Source organism: Hylobates moloch, unplaced genomic scaffold (assembly GCF_009828535.3).
Source record: "Hylobates moloch isolate HMO894 unplaced genomic scaffold, HMol_V3 SCAFFOLD_1, whole genome shotgun sequence".
Lineage (NCBI taxonomy): Eukaryota > Metazoa > Chordata > Mammalia > Primates > Hylobatidae > Hylobates > Hylobates moloch.
The window spans coordinates 98420668-98442131 of record NW_026652276.1 but is presented as its reverse complement, the minus strand read 5'-3'; the positions used below and the strand labels follow the sequence as shown (position 1 = coordinate 98442131).

General features: G+C 47.9%; 1 protein-coding gene across 11 annotated transcripts in view; it reads right to left on the bottom strand.

Moving 5' to 3' along the window:
* TRRAP (transformation/transcription domain associated protein) overlaps nt 1-21464 on the bottom strand; it is a 143094-nt gene that overhangs the window by 40410 nt on the left and 81220 nt on the right. For all 11 annotated transcript variants that reach the window (XM_032755915.2, XM_032755921.2, XM_032755924.2 and 8 more), the window contains 14 exons: nt 19185-19451; nt 17394-17600; nt 16388-16546; nt 16159-16293; nt 14590-14700; nt 13190-13336; nt 11251-11464; nt 10297-10422; nt 7954-8100; nt 6830-7029; nt 5554-5675; nt 5018-5231; nt 2419-2598; nt 680-826 (listed from right to left, as the gene is read on the bottom strand). In XM_032755915.2, coding sequence (XP_032611806.1) covers nt 680-826; nt 2419-2598; nt 5018-5231; nt 5554-5675; nt 6830-7029; nt 7954-8100; nt 10297-10422; nt 11251-11464; nt 13190-13336; nt 14590-14700; nt 16159-16293; nt 16388-16546; nt 17394-17600; nt 19185-19451 — 2376 coding nt within the window. The remainder of the gene's footprint in view (nt 1-679; nt 827-2418; nt 2599-5017; nt 5232-5553; nt 5676-6829; nt 7030-7953; nt 8101-10296; nt 10423-11250; nt 11465-13189; nt 13337-14589; nt 14701-16158; nt 16294-16387; nt 16547-17393; nt 17601-19184; nt 19452-21464) is intronic.

The following is a 21464-nucleotide window of genomic DNA, read 5'->3' as shown; positions in this document are numbered from 1 at the left end:
CAATCAGACCTATAATTTACCTGAGAGTTTGCAGAAGCCAGAGAATTTCTACCTGGCTAAATTTCAAACACAAATGCACCTGGAGGCCCCCAGCTCCACAAAGTGGGCTTGATTTAGCAAATTAACTCATTTCTCATTTTCTCCTCTTTTAGTGCACTTCAAAAATAATCCAACATTATTATGTCTCCTCACACATTTTTGTATACAGTTTTACCGTTTCTTTCAAGAGACAGTGGTGGAGAAATTAACTTTTTTCCTATTTTCTCCTATAAGACACTGTGACACTCCCAAATCTCTGCTTCACGCCTATAATCCCAGCACTGTGGGAGGCCAAGGTGGGTGGATCACTTGAGTCCAGGAATCCAAGACCAGTCTGAGCAACATATCAAGACCCTGTATCTACTAAAAAATTAACAAATTAGCTGGGCGTGGCAGCTCATGTCTGTGGTCCCAGCCACCTGGGAGGCTGAGGTGGGAGGATCGCTTGGCCCAGGAGACTGAGGCCGCAGTGGTGCGACTGCGCCGCTACACTCCAGGCGGGGTGACAAAGCAACATCCCATCTCAAAAAGAAAAAGGAAAGAAACAGAAAAAGTTACACTGCTGCGGAATGATCCTGATTTAGGCTTTGAACTGTCCATGGGAGGAAAGCAACAAATCCTTTCCAAGTTGCATACAGACCTTCACCTCTCGAAGGGTGTCCAGAAACTTGTCGTGCCTGTTGGTTAGCATGTGCAGCTGGTTTCCAATGTCCTTTTCTGAAAGTTCTTTGGTTTTGGGCGTGCTGGTCTGATCCCCAGGAGCTAGTTCGATGTCTATCTCTACATCCTAAGAAACAAAGCAGCAAGCAAAACCAAAACGTCAAAGGCTTCAAGAAAACCCAACAAACACACCTCCTGTAGACTTCTTGTTACAATTTTGGTAAAATTCGTGTTCGTTTCCTGGAAGTGTGTAAGTATGTAAATGATCTTCAATCCTAAAATAAACAAAACCCGGATTAACAAGACCAGATCTCTTTTTAAAAATGACTATAAAGAAGCCACCACTGTGCTTTCACATTTGGGTTTTTTGTGAAAAGCACAATTTAAAAGAATAAACTTTAAACAGTAAAAATAATAAAGATTAATGGAATCATGGTCTATCATTTCTCAAAATGCAATACAGTTGCCCAGCTGCCTGGCTTGCTCCGACTGAGAATCCCCTCAGGGCCACAGTGGAGCATGTTGCTGGTGCAATGTTTTATATGACCATTCCCAAAGAGGAATACACCTTACTTCTGTCTGAAGGTTTGGAGAAGTCAGTCAACAATCAAACTACTCCTTGAAGTCAGGTATCAACAATTTGGTGTGTGCCCTTGAAAATGAAGAACTTCAGACTTGGCAATTTATTTCACACAGGAAGATTACAGAAAGAAAAAACCAAATGACCAGATAATGTAGTGTTTTAGCAACAGTAAAAAAAAAAAAGAAAAAAATTTAAATTCGAAATTGTTAATGAGTAGACATCCTGCACATGGAAGAGGGGACACACCACCCCTTTTAGAACAAAGAAGGTGCCGTGCCCGCCTGCAGCACAGGGTGACTGTCTCCTAAGACGCAACACTCCACAAAGGCTGAGCCTCCAAAAACCAACGACCTTAAGGAGACACAGCCTACAAAAATCCCTGCCAGGAACAGCGGCAGCCACTTCTTCATGGAGGACAGAAAGCCACCAAGACTAAGGCATCAGCCTTGGCACAGGTTCTTGGAGGAGCAAAGGCTCCCTGCTGCCCGTCCTGGGACTAGGCAGAGACATGGGTTCTGAGCAGGCTGCTGGAAGAACCAACTAGAGCCCCAGCCCCTGTGTGGCAGGCAGCATTCCCCCAGGCAGCGCTTTCTGTAATGAACACGGGCTTCTCTCACCAGGAGAGAAAAATCACGGCACAGGGAAACGTTCTGTTCTCAGCAGTACTAGCTCATGGTAACATGATCCATCTCAAAACCGAATGGCAGTGCAAGATGCTTCTCAATTCTAACTAAAAAAAAAAAAAAAAATCTAGCTGAACTTAGGTACCACATTCAGAGCTTTCAGGTAGACAGGTTTTTATACCTTGTTCATGCCCGAAACAAATCTAAAGCTGATACAAAAACTTCCGCAGGACCGAGGATTCTGCCCGTGGGACACGGGGCCTCACCTCCACTCCTCTGGGATTGGGATTCTGCCTCCTCTCTGGGATTCTGCCCGTGGGGTGCGGGGCCTCACCTCCTCTCTGGGATTCTGCCCATGGGGCGTGGGGCCTCACCTCCTCTCTGGGATTCTGCCCGTGGGGCGCGGGGCCTCACCTCCTCTCTGGAATTCTGCTTCCTCTCTGGGATTCTGCCCGTGGGGCGCGGGGCCTCACCTCCTCTCTGGGATTCTGCTCGTGGGGTGCGGGGCCTCACCTCCTCTTTGGACTCGCTGTTCTCACGCTCCCGGGGCTCCTGCTTGACGTGCGTGACCATGGCGAAGGCGGCACGGTCGTGGCTATCGGCCAGGTTGATGACGTTGGTGATGGACGGGAGCATGGCTCCTTGGCAGCTGGTGCCAATGGGGGTGCTCTTCTCACACACGGCCAGGAGCAGCTGCAAGGGGTACGGAAAGGAGACAGACCCAAGGCATGCGTGTGGCATTCGGGGCGTCTGGACTTCTCTCCCAGAAGCCCCTCACTCAGGCACCTCTGACTCCCCAGGTCCAAGTATGAGCTCAGCAGCTTTTCCCACCTCTCCCCGACCAGATGGGCTTCCTCTCCTCCATCCCCTCCAAGGTATCATCCACACACAGAAGACCTCTGCTTCACTCATAGCACACACCAGGCCCTGCCACTCTTAACTCCTGAACACCTAGGCAGTGCCCGCCCCCACCTGGGTGGAACCTCCCACCTCACCCCCGGACTCGTCCTCCTGAACCCATCTCTTTCCACACAGTGGCCCTTTACCCCGGCCCACCCACCCAAGGCTTCCCGCAGCCTCAGGCAACAGTGTAGGCTTCACCGTGTGAGTCACGAGCCCCTCCGTGATGTACTGAAGCCCCTGCCTGCCTCTGCAGTCGGGCCACTCCCCACCCCACTGTGCTTCCCCACGGGCTGTGCGCACGCTGCCTGGCCACACCACTCTTGCTGTCTTGGGTGAATATTCCCTGAGCACCCACTAGGTGCCGTGGAGGCCCTGCAGACTCATCTGTCGACTGAACAGAGATGGTATCCCCTGCCTCAAGGAGCTGAAGTGTCAGAGGGAAGGACACAGTCAGGCACGTGCTCACTGTGGTAATGTGGCCAGGAAACAGGGTGCACTGACAGAATTAAAGGGAGCTGCACATTAGCCTGAGTGGCAAGAGTGAGGAAAGTTCAAGAATATGGAAGGCCAGCACACTGGAGACTGATGCTGGAGGGAGAGAGGGACAAGATGGGGATGCAGAGAGAGTTGGGAGCCAGTCACTTGGGGACCACAGCCTGGAGGCTGGATTTTATGCCACGCACAATGGAAAGAGTATTGTTATCTGCTTTATTAAGAATAATTTTGTAACGACAGAGAAAACTTATCAGTAGGAGGGGAGGTGGTTGAACACTAAGGAAACGGTTCCCATCGCCCTAATGAGAGATGGCGGTGGCCAGTGGGCCCTGAACTGTCACCGCAGTGAGGGAGCGGATACTCAGGGGCAAAGGAAGGAGGGAGTCGAGGACTCCTGGCTTGTGCTCTTCCCCTGACCGATTCACATGGACCTGCCACAGCCAATATCTCGTCTGTCTCTGTATTTTTAGCACGTGACCCACTGCCTGGCAACTAACCAGCCGTCAGAAGGTCTCCTGAACGAGTGATGGAAGAGCAGGGAACTCTGCCCAGGTGTGGCCATAGGCAAAATTCCAAACGCACGCTGCACACGCGCCAAGAGAACGCCCATCCGGCACGAACAGGAAACATGCTAGCAGGCTCTCCTGAGACCCAGCACCACAACTCACTCTCTTCTTCTCATCAAAGAGAACTCATCCACCTTCTATCCCAGCTGTCTCAGGAGACATAGTACGTGGTGACCTGGTTTCATTCACTCTAGGTAAATGGACAAGAACTACCTGCACAGCACTGGTAACCTGCCACAGCAAACCCAAGCTGATGAGTGAGCCACAGGCCGAAACTCTAGCAAACTAGAGGCTTACCACAATCCTGCTGGAAACTCAAAAGAACATCTGACTTGCCTTCCATGAAACGTCAATCCTACTCTATGTCTGGACCTCGCTGTCATCATATAACACTGAGCATGTTAAACACGCCGGTGTTGCCAGAACCCGACTCCTCACGCTAAGGAACCAAAACCGACAGCGTGGTCAGGCCCTGGCCCGGCTGCTTCATCTTCCTGCTTAAGGAATGATGGGGGCCAGGCATGGTGCCTCATGCCTGTAATCACAGCATTTTGGGAGGCCGAGGCAGTCAGATCACTTGAGCTTGGGAGTCTGTGACCAGCCTGGGCAATATGGTGAAACCCCATCTCTACTAAAAATACAAAAATCAGCTGGGTGTGGTTACATGGGCCTGTAATCCCAGCTACTGGGGAGGCTGGGGCAGAAGAACTGCTTAAACTCGGAAGGTGGAGGTTGCAGTGAGCTGAGATCATACCACTTCACTCCAGCCTGGGCAACAGAGCAAGACTCTGTCTCAAAAAAAAAAAAAAAAAAAAAAAAAAAAAAAAAAACAATGGGAGTTGACAAGTCCACAGTTTTATTTTCTAGGGCAGGTAGACAGAATTTAAACTTTTTTATATTTGAAGAAAAAAATGAATCTTCACCTACAAAAATATACTATTCAACTTTCTGACACAGGAAGTCAGCCCAAAAACACTTTAGATGAACGCTTGCCCTGATGTCTTTATTTTCTTCCTGGAGATCAGAAGCAGCTTTGTGCTGGAGATTGCCAATTCATCTCAGTGTGTGTGAACACCTCCTGCTTTGGAGCCCCCACTCAGAAAACCCACAGCTGCCCCCGGCCACAGATGTGAGCTGAGTCTTCCTACCTCAATGCACTGCTTGATCCAGAAGTGGTTCCCCATGGCTTCCCAGTTCTGTGAACAGGTCACGTATAGCAGGCGCTCGTAGACACGACGTTTCATGGAGTTGTCAAAAACCTCGAAAAACTTTGCCCTGATGAGTGGCTGGGCACAGCGCAGCCCAGAGAGAAAGGCAGGCTCAAGTTTCGCCGTCAGCTCGCTGCCAGAGAGGGTCTCATCCCTGTAACACCAAGTGAGAGACAGGCAAGACGATAGACTCCCCAAACCATATGCAAACAAGCAGAAACAGGTGGACATGGAAGGGAACTTGCTGAAATGCCACTATGAAAACCAAGAGTATGTTATAAATCGTGGCAGGCTCATGCAGCATTACAACACAAGGTCCTTTAATGACACCAAAGTAGGTCACACAATTTAGCATTTAAATGAATATTTTAAACTTCGGTATGAGTAAAAGATTAAAGTCATGGCTGCATGGCTGGCTGGCCGGGGAGCACATTAAGGACCAATATATGTAATACTTGATTAATTGCTGTAATTACCTGTAGACATAGTTAACAAGATCTAAAAACTGGGCATTTAATTCAAGGTCTTCTGGAAAGCGTTTTTCTATGTAGGTCATCATCTTCACAAGCAAAATGGACTTCTCCCGGAGGGTAGGTGTCTGTATGAAATTTGAGAAAAGACGCAGTTAAAAGTATTTCAACCATCTGCTCTAGTATTTTTTAAGCTCCTACAATTTTATCAAGCACAATAAGACACAATCATTCCTAAACAGTAAGGCAAAGATGGCTTTATCTTTGGATGCTTAAAATCAAGACATGCCAATATAATTTTCGTAGCGGCTACAACTCATTTTAGAGAGAAAGGAACTGTAAATTATAAAACAAATCAGAAGTTTACAAGCATCTCACTAAGTGAAATGATAGTCTCTATTATTACTTTTACTTTTAGTATTATTTGTCTTATCTTTATCACCATAAAAAGGTTAACAAGGTTCATTTAACAACTTTTTTTTTTTCTAAGACAGTCTCTCGCCATGATGCCCAGGCTGGAGTACAGTGGTGTGATCTTGGCTCACTGCAACCTCTGCCTCCTGGATTCAAGCAATTCTCCTGCCTCAGCCTCCTGAGCAGCTGGGATTACAGGCATGCGCCACCACACCTGGCAAATTTTTGTATTTTTAGCAGAGGCGGGGTTTCACCATGTTGGCCAGGCTGGTCTCAAACTCCTGACCTCAAGTAATCCGCCTGCCTCGGCCTCCCAAAGTGCTGGGATGACAGGAGTGAGCCTTCATTTAACATTTTAAGAGGAGCAAAGCCACATTAAGATGAGTAACTCAGTTTCTATTTAACATCTATTAAGTGCACTGAAAAAAATCCATCTTTTTTTTTTTTTTTTTTTTTCCAAGACGGAGTCTTGCTCTGTCGCCCAGGCTGGAGTGCAATGGCGGGATCTCAGCTCACTGCAAGCTCCACCTCCTGGGTTCACGCCATTCTCCTGCCTCAGCCTCCCGAGTAGCTGGGACTGCAGGCGCCCGCCACCATGCCTAGCTAATTTTTTGTATTTTTAGTAGAGACAGGGTTTCACCGTGTTAGCCAGGATGGTCTCAATCTCCTGACCTCGTGATCCGTCCGCCTCAGCCTCCCAAAGTGCTGGGATTACAGGCAAAAATCCATCTTAATTAAGAAAAGATGCTGTGAGTGCAATTACAGCAGAAAAAAATGTTTTGCTTCAAGTTTCAGAAAGACCAAGATGTTGAGGCTTGAATTTTCTTTTATTGAAAGGGAGATCACATGGCACACTGTCCCAGCTCACCTGATTGGCTGCCATCGGAGAGTTATTCTTGACCCATTCTTCCACGATTTTGACCACAGCCCGGAGGATTTTGGCATCTGGTGATTTTTCAATGAGGGATGTCAGGATGGCCTGGATGAAGTTCTTCCGCATCTCCATGCTCATCACTGCCAGGCGCGTCTTCACCAGCTCCAGACTCAGCATCACCAGCTCACTTGTACCTGCTCGCCCCAAGAAAGAACAAACCCATGGGTCTTTACACGCTGATTTAAACAGGCAGCCACTCGGCCTTGCCTGGCATGCTGGGTTCTGCCCATTTTCCCCCTTCATGTTTTTTTCCTGCAACTAGAGCTCTGGGATTTGAAGCACTCATATGTTCTTACGTGCATCTTGGAAGTGTAGCCCTCTCCACAGGGAGAGGAATGAGGGAGCTGACGGACCCGTGCAGGCAGCTCTGGCCTCTCCACACCCAGCTCTGAAGTCCTAATCATGGCGCCTGTACTCTGAGGTGCATCCAAAAGCTGTGCCCACCACAGCCCCTGCCAGGCAGCCCCACACCCCCACATAGCATCCAGATTCCAGGAGCCCACTGCTCAGCTCTGGAGCCTGCGACTTAACTCTTCAGAAATAGCAACTCTGATTAAGCAGTCTCTGTTTCACAGCAAGCACTGGTAACTCTCAGTGGTGAATGCAGCATCTAAAAGTCCAACTATTTTTTCTGCATTCTTACACTCAGAGACTTTAAAAGCAGGTGTGTGTGTGTGTGTGTGTGTGTGTGTGCATGCACACGTGAGAGAGAGAGAGAGTCTCAATCTGTTGCAGACTGAGTGCAGTGACTATTCACAGGCGTGATCACAGCTCACAGCAGCCTCCAACTCTAGGCCTCAGGCAATCCTCTTGCCTCAGCTCGCTGAGGAGCTGGGACCACAGGCGTGCCACCGTACCCAGCTTAGTAACAGTCAATTTTTAACAATGAGTTGTTTTTTAAACCTCTACATTGCAGAGCAAATGGTAACGAATTATGACCAAACAACGGGACTTGGTGAACGCACATTCCCTTTAGAGTTCAGCCCCAGCCTGCACAACAGAGTCTGTTCTCTATTCAACAGAGTCTGAGGAAAGGCCCCCAGTGGCCAGCACATCACCTGAGGTGGCTTCGGTGCTTCCTGACGCTGCCTGAGGGTTTAAATGCTCTCGGACCATCTTCTGCAGGGAGCGCATAAAGACGGAGATCAGCCGGTCTATGTAGCTGGGGTTGTTGCTGCAGGCAGACTTGAGGATCATAAGGGTCCCTAAAATGTAGAAATTGCCAAGTGTTTTACAGAAAAGTAACAACCACGAAAAATGGAGTGAAAGCAACACATTATTTAAAACAACGTATTCTGACAAAAGCATAGTTAATCCCAGCGTCGACACTGTGAGCTTTTACACGGCTCATGCTACATTCTGAATGAAACACTGTATTTTCACTCCTAATTCTCAACTAGATCAAATCATCATGAATGAGAACTGATTTTTGTGCTTCAGAAGAAACAACATTCTTACCTTCAGTTCTGGATTTTATTTTTGGGTGATGGCAAATTACTCTAAGTTTTTAGTCCTATAATAGGTTTGGGAAAAATAAGAAAAAGAGGAAGAAAAATCTAACCTATCTAAAGGACATGCCAAATATCTTCGAATTCAACTTGCACTTCATTCTGAAAAACGGCCTAAGATCAATAAAAATCAGCAAAGCCAATACTAGAACAGAAACACTGAGTGTAAGGAAGAATTATCTTTCATAATTGGCATTGTGACAATCACCTTGATTTCAACCTACACATTAAATTTTTTTTTTTTTTTTTTGATGTCAAGTCTTGCTCTGTCGCCCAGGCTGGAGTGCAGTGGCATAATCTCGGCTCACTGCAACCTCTGCCTCCAGGGTTCAAGCAATTCTCCTGCCTCAGCCTCCCGAGTAGGTGGGATTACAGGCACCCACCACCACGCCCGGCTAATTTTTGTATTTTTAGTAGAGACGGGGTTTCACCATGTTGGCCAGGCTGGTCTCAAACTCCTGACCTCAAGTAATCTGCCTGCCTCAGCCTCCCAAAGTGCTGGGATTATAGGCGTGAGCTACTGCACCAGGCCCTACTCATTAAATTTTAAATCTGTATTCACGGATCAACCAAAGAGTGTTTGCCAGTTACGAGGTGATTTCAGGCTAGCTTTGTTAAGAGACCAATTCTTAACAGAGCAGTCAACATAAGACCAGTCTGGTTGTAACCCAGGCAACCCATGACACTTGATGACAGTGATGGAAACGGGGTGTGCTCTGTGGTTCCCGAGTGCTGTGCTCTCCTCTATGGAGCAGACGGCTGAGACTACTCCCCAGATCTGGCATGGGCACGACCGTGTGGCCAACTCCCTAGGCCCACCTCACCCCGAGGCTGCCCCTGGCCTTTGACACCCCACAGAGGAGGGAGGCAGGGCCCATGAGGTCAGCCCTTCTCAACAAGAGTCCTCCAGAGAAGGAGGAGATACTTGTGCTGCCCTGTGATGAAAGCTGGGATCTTCTGCAGGGTGACCCCACTTAAAAAAAAGACCTGGAAGCACTCCTAACTCTCCACACCTGGCCTGAACAGAGACAGCAAGCTAAGAGAGCAAGGGACACCATTTTCACCATTCTCCTAGCTCCTGGCAAGTTTGGAGAGCAAGGAATTCATCCAAATCTATTCAGTTGGCAAATTCAGACAAGCGTTTGCCTGACAAGGGCTATCTATATAGGTATTTGCATACGTGTGTATAGAATATGATAATCACTCTAAAATACTGGGACTGATTGCTATTGGGAAGACACCCGGAGAGGTGACTTCTACTTAGCATTCCTTCATTTGTATTTTCAAAGTTTCACCCAATGAATATGTAATAAAGGAGAAAATAAATTTTGAGGCACTAACCCAAAGTCTAGGATCAAAGACATGTGTCTGCCACAAAGCTGAGGGCACATCTATGAATCTGACTCCTGCGTACCTGGGGCCAGAGTGACCCAGCTGCCCTGATCACCTAAGGAGGGAGGCAGTTTCCGTCTCACCTGGGCCAGCCAGAGCCTCAGCAATGAGATGGGACAAGTTCTCATCTTGTGAGTGGCTGACTCACAGGCGGGCTGGTGGTGAAAGGCAGAGTCCACACATTGTCATGTAGCTCTTGCGGTGCCTGTTTAGTGTGACACTGGGGTGGGGTGGCAGGACACATGCACCCTGGCAACATCCCTCACACCAAAGCCTGTGCTGGAAGCTGTGGAGGGAGCACAGAGCAAGCATCGGCGAAGGGGGCTGCAGTCTAAAGGAGACGGCAGCCTTGAGGGCCCCAGGCAACAGACACCTGAACAACGCAGCAGCTCAAAGCTCTGCCCAACAACCGGAGCCCTTTCCCAAACAGAAGCACGTCCAGTGTGCAGGGACAGAGGCCAAACTGAGCCACCACGAACACCAGGACAGACGCACACTCACCGAAGAGCTGGGAGGGATTGGCGTTGGTGGCCTTCTCATAGTTGGTGAGCCCTTCATAGATGACCTTTCCGACAGCTGCGTAGAGGCACTCCAGCTCTTCATACTTGGAGGCCACACTGGAAGTACCTACAACAGGGCGGGGACCCAGGCACTGTGGTTAGGGCTCTTGGGCCCACCAGTGCTGATGCCAGGGACTGAGTGCTGGCTGCTTGGGTATCAGGAGGGATTGGCACAGGCACTTCTCTCCCTGCAGGACAGTGTGGGCCTCACCTCTGGGCTGGTTCCCGTTCTACACAGCTATGTGCAGAATACTCAAAAAACCTAACAGAATCTCCTTGAAATATACTTATTCATAACATGCTAAAATTTGATCCTGCCAAATGTTCAACATTTGAATACTTTTAATGCTTCTCTTTAGTAGCTTAAAAAAATAATATTCAACTGATGAAGAACTGAATTTCCAAAGCAGACAACATTCAGTGAGAGCTGCCATTTTATGCTTTTTTTGAGATGGAGTTTTGCTGTTGTTGCCCAGGCTGGATTACAATGGCGCAATCTCGGCTCACCGCAACCTCTGGCCTCCTGGGTTCAAGCGATTCTCCTGCCTCAAACCTCCCGAGTAGCTGGGATTACAGGTGTGCCCCACCACACCCGGCTAAATTTGTATTTTTAGCAGAGATGGGGTTTCTCCACGTTAGTCAGGCTGGTCTTGAACTCCCAACCTCAGGTGATCCGCCCGCCTCAGCCTCCCAAAGTGCTGGGATTACAGGCGTGAGCCACCACGCCCGGCCCTTTCTATGTTTCCATGTTGGTTTTTAAAAGTAAGTTTGCGAGTAGAAAGGAAAGCGATAACAAAGCACTCGACACAGTAACTGGAGGACGAGCGCTCTCATAGCAAGCTCCGCGCCCACCGTCCACTCTGAAAGAAAAGCACCGGTGGGAAAGGTCACATACTCGGCTCCGTTGGGAAAATGCTCATCAGGCGCGAGAGAAGGCTGTGGACAGCTCGCAACACCTTGGTGTTTCCACATGTCATGCAGGCGGCAATTCCACGCTGCAGAGGTTTGAAGCTACTGAGGATGGCTGGGGACTGGAGGACAGTTAGCAGGAAGCTCAGCACTTCTAGGCCCGTGCAGATATTCCCATAGTTCACTTGGTTTGGCTGCTCCTGGAATGGAGAACACAGGCCACTCACAGAGGAAACAAACACTCAATGACAAGAAATTCTAGAAACAAGAGTCTGGCAAAATCTAGCACTGGATTAATTATTTGGAGACTAAGTAAAAAAAACCACTAGAGAATGACAACCGGATTTCATAAGAATGATTCCTTTATAAAATCACTTTAAATAACTAAACTCTTTTAAAAAGGCTTATTAAAATATTAATATTCGATAATAAACAATATTAATATTTTGAAATTGGTAAAATTCTAAAAAAGTTCCTGCAATGAATTTTGCTTTTCTCTTCCCATTTTCTTAAGATAGAAAAATACAAATATCCTTCTGGGCCAGGTGCGGTCGTTACGCCTGTAATCTCAGCACTTTGGGAGGCTGAAGTGGATGGATCACTTGAGGCCAGGAATTTGAGGCTGGCCTGGTCAACATGGCGAAACCCTGTCTCTACTAGAAAAAAATATATATATAAAAAAAAAATAGCCAGGCATGGTGGCATATGCCTGTAGTCTCAGCTACTTGGGAGGCTGAGGCATGAGAATCGCTTGAACCCAGGAGGTGGAGGTTGCAGTGAGCCGAGACTGTGCCACTGCAGTCCAGCCTGGGCGACAGAGTGAGACTGCCTCAAAAAAATGAAACAAAAACAAAAAACGAATATCCCTCTAAAGAGAAGCATCTTTCAAACTATGTATCATGGAATCAACTAACAGATGATGGCAGCACTAAAAATTAATAAAAACAAACCAAAGAAATGGAATAAAATAGAAGACAGAGTTTGTGGTTCATAGCAGAGGTCAAACAGAAGCAACATGGTCTTTGCAGTCCAGAATAACAAGTGCTTGCAATAGGTTTTATAATCTCAATAGTAAAAGTTTCCAAATCCTATCAAGAACTAGAAAAAACAAAATTTGGATAAGGCAAGAAAACAGCTTTTGCTGCCACCAGAAAAGTACAGGATCATGGTTTTTATAAGCAAAAAAACAGCCACCAAAATAAAATAATTAGCATTTTGGGACTAGCTCCTTGTTACCTAAGTGCTACCTGATACTTGATAACAAATTGTAGCTCCATCATTAAATCTGTTTTAAAAATCCAAAGCTCATCCTAAAGGTTGTTGCAACAGTCAATTAAAAATGCTTATCCCAAGCCAACTGGTAGGTAAGTTTTAGAAACGAGTCCACAAAATGCAAGAGAACTGTATTAAGGTTAAACGTGTAGTTGGGGGCAGCGTGAGAGCTCAAGTCCCAAAGCCATTCTTTCTTTTCTTTTTTTTAAGAGACCAGATCTTGCTTGCTCTGTCTCCCAAGCTGTAGTGCAGTGGCACCAGTCATAGCTCACTGCAGCCTCAACCTCCCAGCTTCAGCCAACCCTCCTGCTTTAGCCTCTTCTGAGTAGCTGGGACTACAAGCTCACACCATCATGCTCAGCTAATTTTCTCTCTTCTCTTTTGTAGAATTGGGATCTCACTATGCTGCCCAGACTGGTCTCAAATTCCTAAAGCCTCAAGAGCAAAGCCATTATCAATTAGTCAAACTCTCTCCCTGGAGAGAGCAGTGGAGGCCAACGTGGGAGAGGCCATGACTGGCAAAGGGGACAGGAGATTTGGGGCTTAGGCGTCAGGGTCAGAGTGATCCACAAATGTCCAGTCCCTGCCCAGGTGACAGTATCGGCTAGTGGCCTTGGTGGCCCTGCCCTGGCCCTTCAGACACTCGCACTCACCACAGTCATCAGCAGCTTGTCGAACCACTGCAGCTTGAGTTCGGACTTGGGCCACATGTCTGGCCGCAACGCAGTCTTCAGAAGGTTCACACACCGGCGAGAGAGCACCTCCCCAGGTGACCCCGCCGTGTTGGTGTTGTCATTAACCTAGGAATTCATCCGAGTTACAGCTGGCATTTCACTGCATCCGAGTTTACAGTCATTCCAGTGACAGCACGTCTCAACTGTGCCCTGGCCCTTGCACCTGGCTGTCTCAGATCTTCACCTCACGGCCACCTCTCTTCCGCCTGACCTCCACACAGCTGGACACTTCCCCAACTGGCCTGACTCGTGACCCCTCACAGCCCCCTCCTCTGCAGTGCATCCGTGGTGACCTGCAATGGCTTGTGGGCCCTGCTGGCTCCCCAAAGGACCTCCCTGCACACTGCAGGGAGGCAAGGAATTATCTACTGGTTAGGTATTTAGCAGATCCTTTTCAGTACTTGGAAATTCTCAACAGAACTGTAAGATATACTGTTTTGCTTAACAGGAATAAGAACTTAAAATTTTGGAAAATTTCATTTACAATGGTTTTTTGAAATATAAACTTTCAGAAATGAATTTCCAAAAATTCTATTAAGATATAGATTGATATGAATGACAAACCCAAGTTATCAAAGCACTAAAACTGCTAAATGTCCCTTCTTTCTGTAGATTGGATCATATCACCCATTACTGAGCTGTGTACCGTTCCCATCTTAAGGATGCAAAAAGAACACCTGGAAGTTAAACGATCAGCCGAGATCATGGCCACCATATTCCACCAATGCTAACATGCCATCAATTAGAAGGCACATCATTATTTTACTACCACTGAAAGAGTGAAATACTTTTTTAAAAAATCCTATCAGGCCGGGCACGGTGACTCATGCCTGCAACCCCAGCACTTTGGGAGGCCAAGGTGGGTGGATCACTTGAGGTCAGGAGCTCGAGACCAGCCTGGCCAACATGATGAAACCCCATCTCTACCAAAAATACAAAAACTAGCTGTGCGTGGTGGCACACGCCTGTAATCCCAGCAACTCAGGAGGCTGAGGGACGAGAATCGCTTGAACCTGAGTCGAAGTTGCAGTGAGCCAAGATCACACCACTGCACTCCAGCCTGGGCGACAAAGCGAGACTCCATCTCAAAAAAAAAAAAAAAAAAAAAAAAAAATTATATCAATTATAAGACACAGGTAGATTTTGGAAATGTTAACCTGCCACAAAATCAAGCGCATTTGGTAGGAAAATGACAGAACCAGCTCGCAGACCTTGGTTTGTATCTTTTTTGACAAAACTGTCACAGATAACCTCCTGGGGTGTTAGTCAGTAGCCTTTGGACTGCAGAAGCCCTAACACAAGGCACTCGGATCCCGTACCTGACAGGCCACGCGGATAAGGAAGTTCACCACAGTGTCTGTGTGCTGCTTGTCAATGGGCTTGGCGAGGAGAGAGTCCGCTCCAGGTAGCGACTGGCTCCTCCCAAAGACCTGGAAAAGGACCTCCTTTCAGGCAGGAAGAGCATTGCAACATGAATTTCCAACCCAGGCTTGACTTTCACCTAGCTAATGGGTATGCGGTACCTCCCGGGAACAGAGGCAGCTCTGGGCGCTGGGGATACCAAAGACAGCTGTGGTCTCTGCCCTGGTGAAGTCGACACAGCCAGCAGGAGGGCAGATGGCCAGTCAACAGAGCAGCCATGCAAAATAGTGGCTCATGTGATGGGGAACAAAAGTGCGAGGCCCAAGACGACATCAAAGGAGGTCTTTAGGTTGAGACGAAGCCGGCCACGAGAAAAAAGAAGAGAGACAGCTCCCAGTGGAGGGAAAAGGCCAGGGGACGCATCCTGAGTGAGCACAGGGCCAGAACCAGGGGTGCATTTAGAGCAGAGGGATGGCCCATGTGGCCGAGCACCGAGACGGTGCTGGGGGCCAAGAGCCATCAGCAGGGCCTGGTCACCCGGGCCCTGGAGGCCACAGTCAAGGGGAGGGCTCGAGCAAGGGGAACGGCAACCTGACTTGATTCAACTTTTTACTTCCAAAGGATTGTAAGATCCACAAGAGATTTTTACAAAAACACTACGGAGGTCTCACGTACCCTTCACCCAGCTTCCTGATTCAAATTGCAAAAGGAAATTTTGTGCAAGTCTGACTGCTTTGTGAAAAATCAAGAGGGAATAAAAATGGAGGCAGAGCGAGGAATAGCAAAAGAGAACAGGGAGGCAGTTGAGCAGCTCGCATCTGATTACTGTGAGGGGTGACAGAGGCTGGGACCACAGTGTGAAGGCAGGGATGGGTTATTTGCGGCAGAGTCAGTGAGACTTGCTCCGGACCAGATGTGTAGAGAGAGGCCAATGGACAAAGTGCAGATGGTGCCAGGTTTCTAACAGAAGCCAAGGGCAGACGTGGGTGCCACATAAGATGGGCGATTGTGAGGGTGGAAAAAAGAGCTCAGCCTCAGGCCTACAAAGCCAGAAGTGGGGTGGCCAGGCCTGCGTCCACAAGCCAGCAGGTCCATGACACCAGCTGAGGTCAGACTCAGGGCTCCTAGGGCCACCACTCCACAAGGGGCAATACCCAGGACCCTCTTGGTGGCTGCCTCGCGAAATAGAACACATGTCCTTTTCAGAAACTGATCTCAGCACAGGCATATGTTCTTAATCAACTCCTTACTTCAAAGCGTTTCTCTAGATGCCTTTCTGCAAGTAATCCACCATCATCGACAGAACTTTAATGGTATGAACTGAACGCAGAGGCAAGCGTGTCTGGTGACCTGGGAACCCCTTGCATGAGTGACATGTCCTGGAGTTTCAATCTGGTGACTGTGGCTGTTCCCAGTTGCCTCTCCTGAATGCAGCTGGGCACTGAGCTCACATTCTAAATGTAGGGAATAAACGAACCAACTCCCAGCAGAATGCGCAGCACCCATACAGAGGCACATGATCTTACTGCACTGATGGCTCCGGTGGCCGTCCTAAAGCGTTTCACTTCCTGGGCAGAATCCACGGACAGGCCTCTCTTAATGGAGGATGAGACAGAATTGACTCCTTCTCCACTGGAATTTGGGTCCATATCTGAATCCGGCTTAAAAACACACAGGCGCTTGGCTTTACTGACTGATTTCTAGGGAGAAGTCGAAGGAAGACGATCGGGGCGCCCCCGAGGCTGACACCCCTACCTGCTGGTCCTTGATCCTCTGCAGCTCCCACTTGATGACGACTTCAGACAGGTCCACGGCCAGCCGCCTCTGCTCGATGGTGACACTGGGCGTGAAGCCCAGCCTTTGCATGGCGCTCACCATGTGCTGAACCAAGTGGTGCCGTACCGGGTAGTACACCTGCGGGCACAGGGCCAGCATCACACCGGGAACTTGGGACCTTGGTCCCAGAGCGCATGCACATGTGTGCATGTGCACACACACACCCCTCTGACGTACCTCTCAGCCCCAACATACATACACAGCCCAACTTGATGCTCAAGAATTCCGAATCCTAACCTTACCTAGGAAATTCTCACTGCCTTATGTATGTGTGTTTATCACCCTCCCTGGCCCCAACTACATCCCATTACATCCCATTACAATAGTATACTTCAGTCTTGAAAAATCAAATTCTCTTCAGACAGGAAGGTGAGTCTAATCACATGTATCAAACTTCAGACTTGACATTGTAAAAGTTTAAGACATACCCAAAAGCAAAGTTCCTCTAAGAGGTGGCTATAAAACAATTTGCTTTCAACTCAATCATTTCTCTTCTACCCCAAATCTACAAGAAACATCTACATATAAATAGATCCCACAAAAGGGGTAATTTGGCCATAGAGAAGGAGGTGCCAGCAACATGAATAACTTTCCAAGGCAGGTGATGGAAATCTAGAGTCAATGAGGCCTATCTCCCACCTTAAGATGCAAACTTAGCAGCATACAAGGGTTAACTAAGCACAGTACTTATGACAGAAATGTAGCCTTAGACGCAAAGACACACACACCTGAGACATATTCTCTATATTGCAGCAATTTCCATGCTGATAAAGCCATACACACATACACAAAGTAATCAATGAACCAGAAGTAGCCTTACTAAAAGATGAATGACCACCTGATTATTGCAGAACAAGACAAGGTAAAGGTTCAAAGCGAATGCCTGAAGACGCACGCCCTGCAACCCACTGTCCCTCCTACACACCTTGAAGTGTTGCACTATCAGGTGCAGAATGTGGACCAGCTGCGGGACGGTGTGCCCCTCCTCCACGATGATCTTCCGGGTCCAGTGGGTCAGCATCTGGTGCCCGTCCTCCATCCTGGCCGGCACCGCCGGGGTCAGAATGGCCATCGCCTGTCTGACGATCGCTCGAGCTTCCATTGCATGAGCCTTGAGGAGACTATGAAAAACCTAAACCAGGGAAGAGACGCTTATGGAAGATGAGAAGGAAGGCTTTAAAAAACAAGAAGACAATCCCCTGGTATCAAGACATGATACTTTTCCAAAACAATTTTTTAAAAATTTCTTAGGACTTTCTTATTAGGAAACAACTTAGTTGCTTTCTGTTAAGTTTTGACCAATGAATACACTCAATCTAGTATTTATAATGTACCTACTACATGCCCGTGCTGAACTAGGCCAGGGCATGCAGACCAAGCTCCCTGCAGGGATCCCATGTCCCGCCTAACCAGCAGCGAGTTAGGGAGGTACACGGCTCATCTCCCTCTGGCTGCAGGATGGGAAATAAAGTGAACAGGGCCAACAGGAGAGGCGCTGAGAAGCGGCAGCTGTAGTCACTCAAGTGAGAGGTGAGGCCCCGATGTGAGGTCATGGGAACACAAAGAAGACCAGTTCTGAGGATGGAGGGGACAGGGTGGGTGTTAGAAGCTGCAGAACCTGCTGATGCCTGCGCAGTGGGGAGGAGCAGAGAAGGTCACAGAGTTCTCGAGTGTTTGTCTCTGAGACAACTGGGGGAGGGCAGGGCAGCCCCGAGGCTGGAGTTCTAGCTCAAGGACCCATGGCAGGGGATGTGAGAAGCCTCTGGCTTGACTGGGGTGTAGAGTTCAACACCACAGAGCTTCACAAGAGAAAGATGTCAGGAGAAAGTCATCAAAGATGGTCTCACAGAAGAACTATCAGTGATCAAGTAATGCTGCACGCTCGAATGGAGTATTACATTTAATTCTCACACAGAGACATTAACTTGCCAAAGGGCACGGACCGTGTGAGCGGAAGAAACAACACTCAAACCCAGGGTGCCCAACCTCAGAGCCCAAACCACTGAGGGACTCCAGGAAGAGGCGCTCAATACCAGCTGCACAGCAACAAGCTCATGAGATACAGATCCAAAAGTACCTATTGTCTTTGGCTAAGAGAAGTGGGCTAGGGCCCTTGAATATTACAACATCTGCCATGGAATGTCAGAGTCAGAAGCCAGAATGCAATGGACAGAGAAGCTTGAGATGGAAAAGGGTGACTTTTCCTTTTAAAAGCAAAGCTGCTGAGGAACGAGAGAGCAGAGTGGGAATGGGGGAGGAAGGGAGAGCATGGACAGTCATGGGAGGGCTCATAGTGTGGGGTGTTTTCCCCACAAATTTCCTTTTATTGTGGTAAAGCACACATAACACAGAATGTACCATCTTACCCATTTTTGGGTGCACAGCCCAGTGGCGCTCGGCACCTTCACATTGTGTGCAGCCATGAGCCCCATCATCTCTGGAATGTTTGCATCTTCCCAGGCTGAAACTCTGCACCATTCAATACTCGCTCCCCACCCCCTCTCCCCGACCCCCGCAATCTCTATTCTACTTTCTGTCTCTCTGAATTTGAGTGCCCTAGGGTCTTCTAAGTGGAATCATACAGTGTCTGTGTTTTCATGGTTTTTATCGGTATTGGGAAAAGACAACAGGAGAGGCTGAGACTGCGCCAGGGAGCCAATTGCACCACGTGGGATACACACAGATGTCGGCGGACAGGAGGGGAATTGCAAAATACCTGCAGGACGATCTTCTTGTGTATGGCGAATTTGGCGATAATGTGCGCCAGGAGCAAGTGTCCGCTGTACTTGCAGGCCGGGTCCACGCAGGCCTTGGAGAGCAGGCAGGGCCAGGCGAAGGTCATGAGGCGGCGCAGCTTGCTGTTGCGGTTCTTGTTGTTGTCATGGATGTGGTGGGGGGCGTGCTCCACCAGCAGCGTGGCGTACTGCAGCAGGTAGATCCGCAGCGAGTCCAGCATGTCCGCCTGCTTCTCGGGGTCCAGGACCTGTGCAGGGACAGCGGGAAGGACTCATTTCCAGTTGTGAACTGGGTTACTGACTGACGGTCATACAACAGGTTTAAGCCTTAAAAATACACACACACACACACACACACACACACACACACACACAGCATGTAATATGAAGTTTTACAAAGAGGTTATCAATAACATCCTATCCATTTTCCTTCATATATATGTGAAAGGAGAAAAAAACCCCAGGACCCCAATTTACTCTCCCCAATGGAAAAAATTAAGCTGAAAGCTGAGTTATGCAAGAAACTGGCTCCTTTCGTTCCTAAGGAGAGCTACAGATGAAAGGTTAACCATCTCCACAGGTGATGGCCCCATGTTCACCTTATCTCACGTAAACTACTGACTTACTGAGCGTGAGATGAACACAGAACTGACTCTTCCCCTACCTGCTCCCCTTCTTTGGCAACGTGTGGATGACCATACCCTCCCCCTTTCCCCTTCAGCCCACTTTTCCCCTTTAAATACTGAAGCCCTCAAAACCATTTTTAGAGAAAGGCACAAACATCTCTCCCGGACACATCCTTAACTTTGGCAAAATAAACTTCTAAATTGATTGAGATCCGTCTCAGATACTTTTTGGTTTACATACGGATTAGAAATTCACCAAATTCATTTCAACATTTAAAATAGGGCAGGATTAAGAGTCACGATGCAGGGGCTGGAGGAAGGTGAGGTGGAAAAGAAGACCTCTTTGATTCAAGGTGATTTAGGACTGAGTTTCTTAATTTCCAAGTAGTTGAGATGTTTTTTTCCCAGTCAACTTTTGTCTACTCCTCATTTTTCTGCCTTATGATCAGAAAATGTGACCCGGAAAAATGCCTACTTTCAAAAAATTGTTGCAGTTTTGAAAGCATCTGACAGATTTTTTAAGTGTTTCATGGACATAAGAAAAAAATATGCCTTCTTTGAGGAATATTCTACACATCTCTATTAAATCAAGTATAATGGCAGTATCATTCAATTCAACTAAGTATCCTAACCACTGTCTGTCTACCAGGTCTTAATAATTCTGAAAAACAGACAGACTGAAGTCTTCCACTATAATCATGTTTTTATCAAGGTCCCTTTTAGCCCCAAGATCTTCTCTTCCCCAGATGTAGTGCTTCTTGGCAGGCCCACACCTGCATCCACAGCCGCCAGCCCGCCAGCTCCTTTTCTCCTCATCCTGACGTTCAAAATCCCCATAGTAGCATCTGACCCAGGAGACACAGCCTGGAGAAGGTAACAAAGGGGAAAGGGTCCTGTCTGGACCCCATCTCCCTACACTTGCCCAGAATAAGACAAATATCAGTACGGGGACCAAGAATAAACCCTTGGGCTCACTCTGATCACGGGGTGGAATGTCAACACTGCAGGAAGGAGGCCTGTCTGAAAGGACAGAGACTATGTAAGGTCCAAGAATCTGCCAACGGAAACAACAGTCCCCTCTGCCTTGATCTCAGGAAAAAATGGGTAAGAAAACCAGCAATCTGTACTTCTGATGAGGAATGCCATCACTCAGCATTCCAACAAACACTCAATGTGAGAATCTTAGGGCAAACACAGCCTTGAACAGTGAAGATCAATACAGTAAGCCTTGGAGAAATAACACGATGCAGGCATTTAATTCAAAAAACCCTCTCTAACACAAACTGTAAAGCACAGAGATGTTAAAACCTAGCTCATTTCAGACTGGACTACGGCCACCACAGGGTTTCATTCACTGGACAAGGAGGAGTCACAGCAGCTACTGCACGCAGTCTCACATGCTCACTGGCTGTTAGCAGAGTCTTTTGTAAAACTGAAGATGAAAACAGAACACAGAAACTCTGCTGACCGACATAGGGGTTTTCACAAAATAACTGCTATATGAATTTTCATTGAGATCTATTCTGTTTCTGACTAGAATCTATTAATGTGGGAAAGTTAATTCATTCCAAAGTAAAGCTGCCTTCAAAAACTCACTAATAAGAATCGTAATGTGACGGTCTGCTATAAACAAAC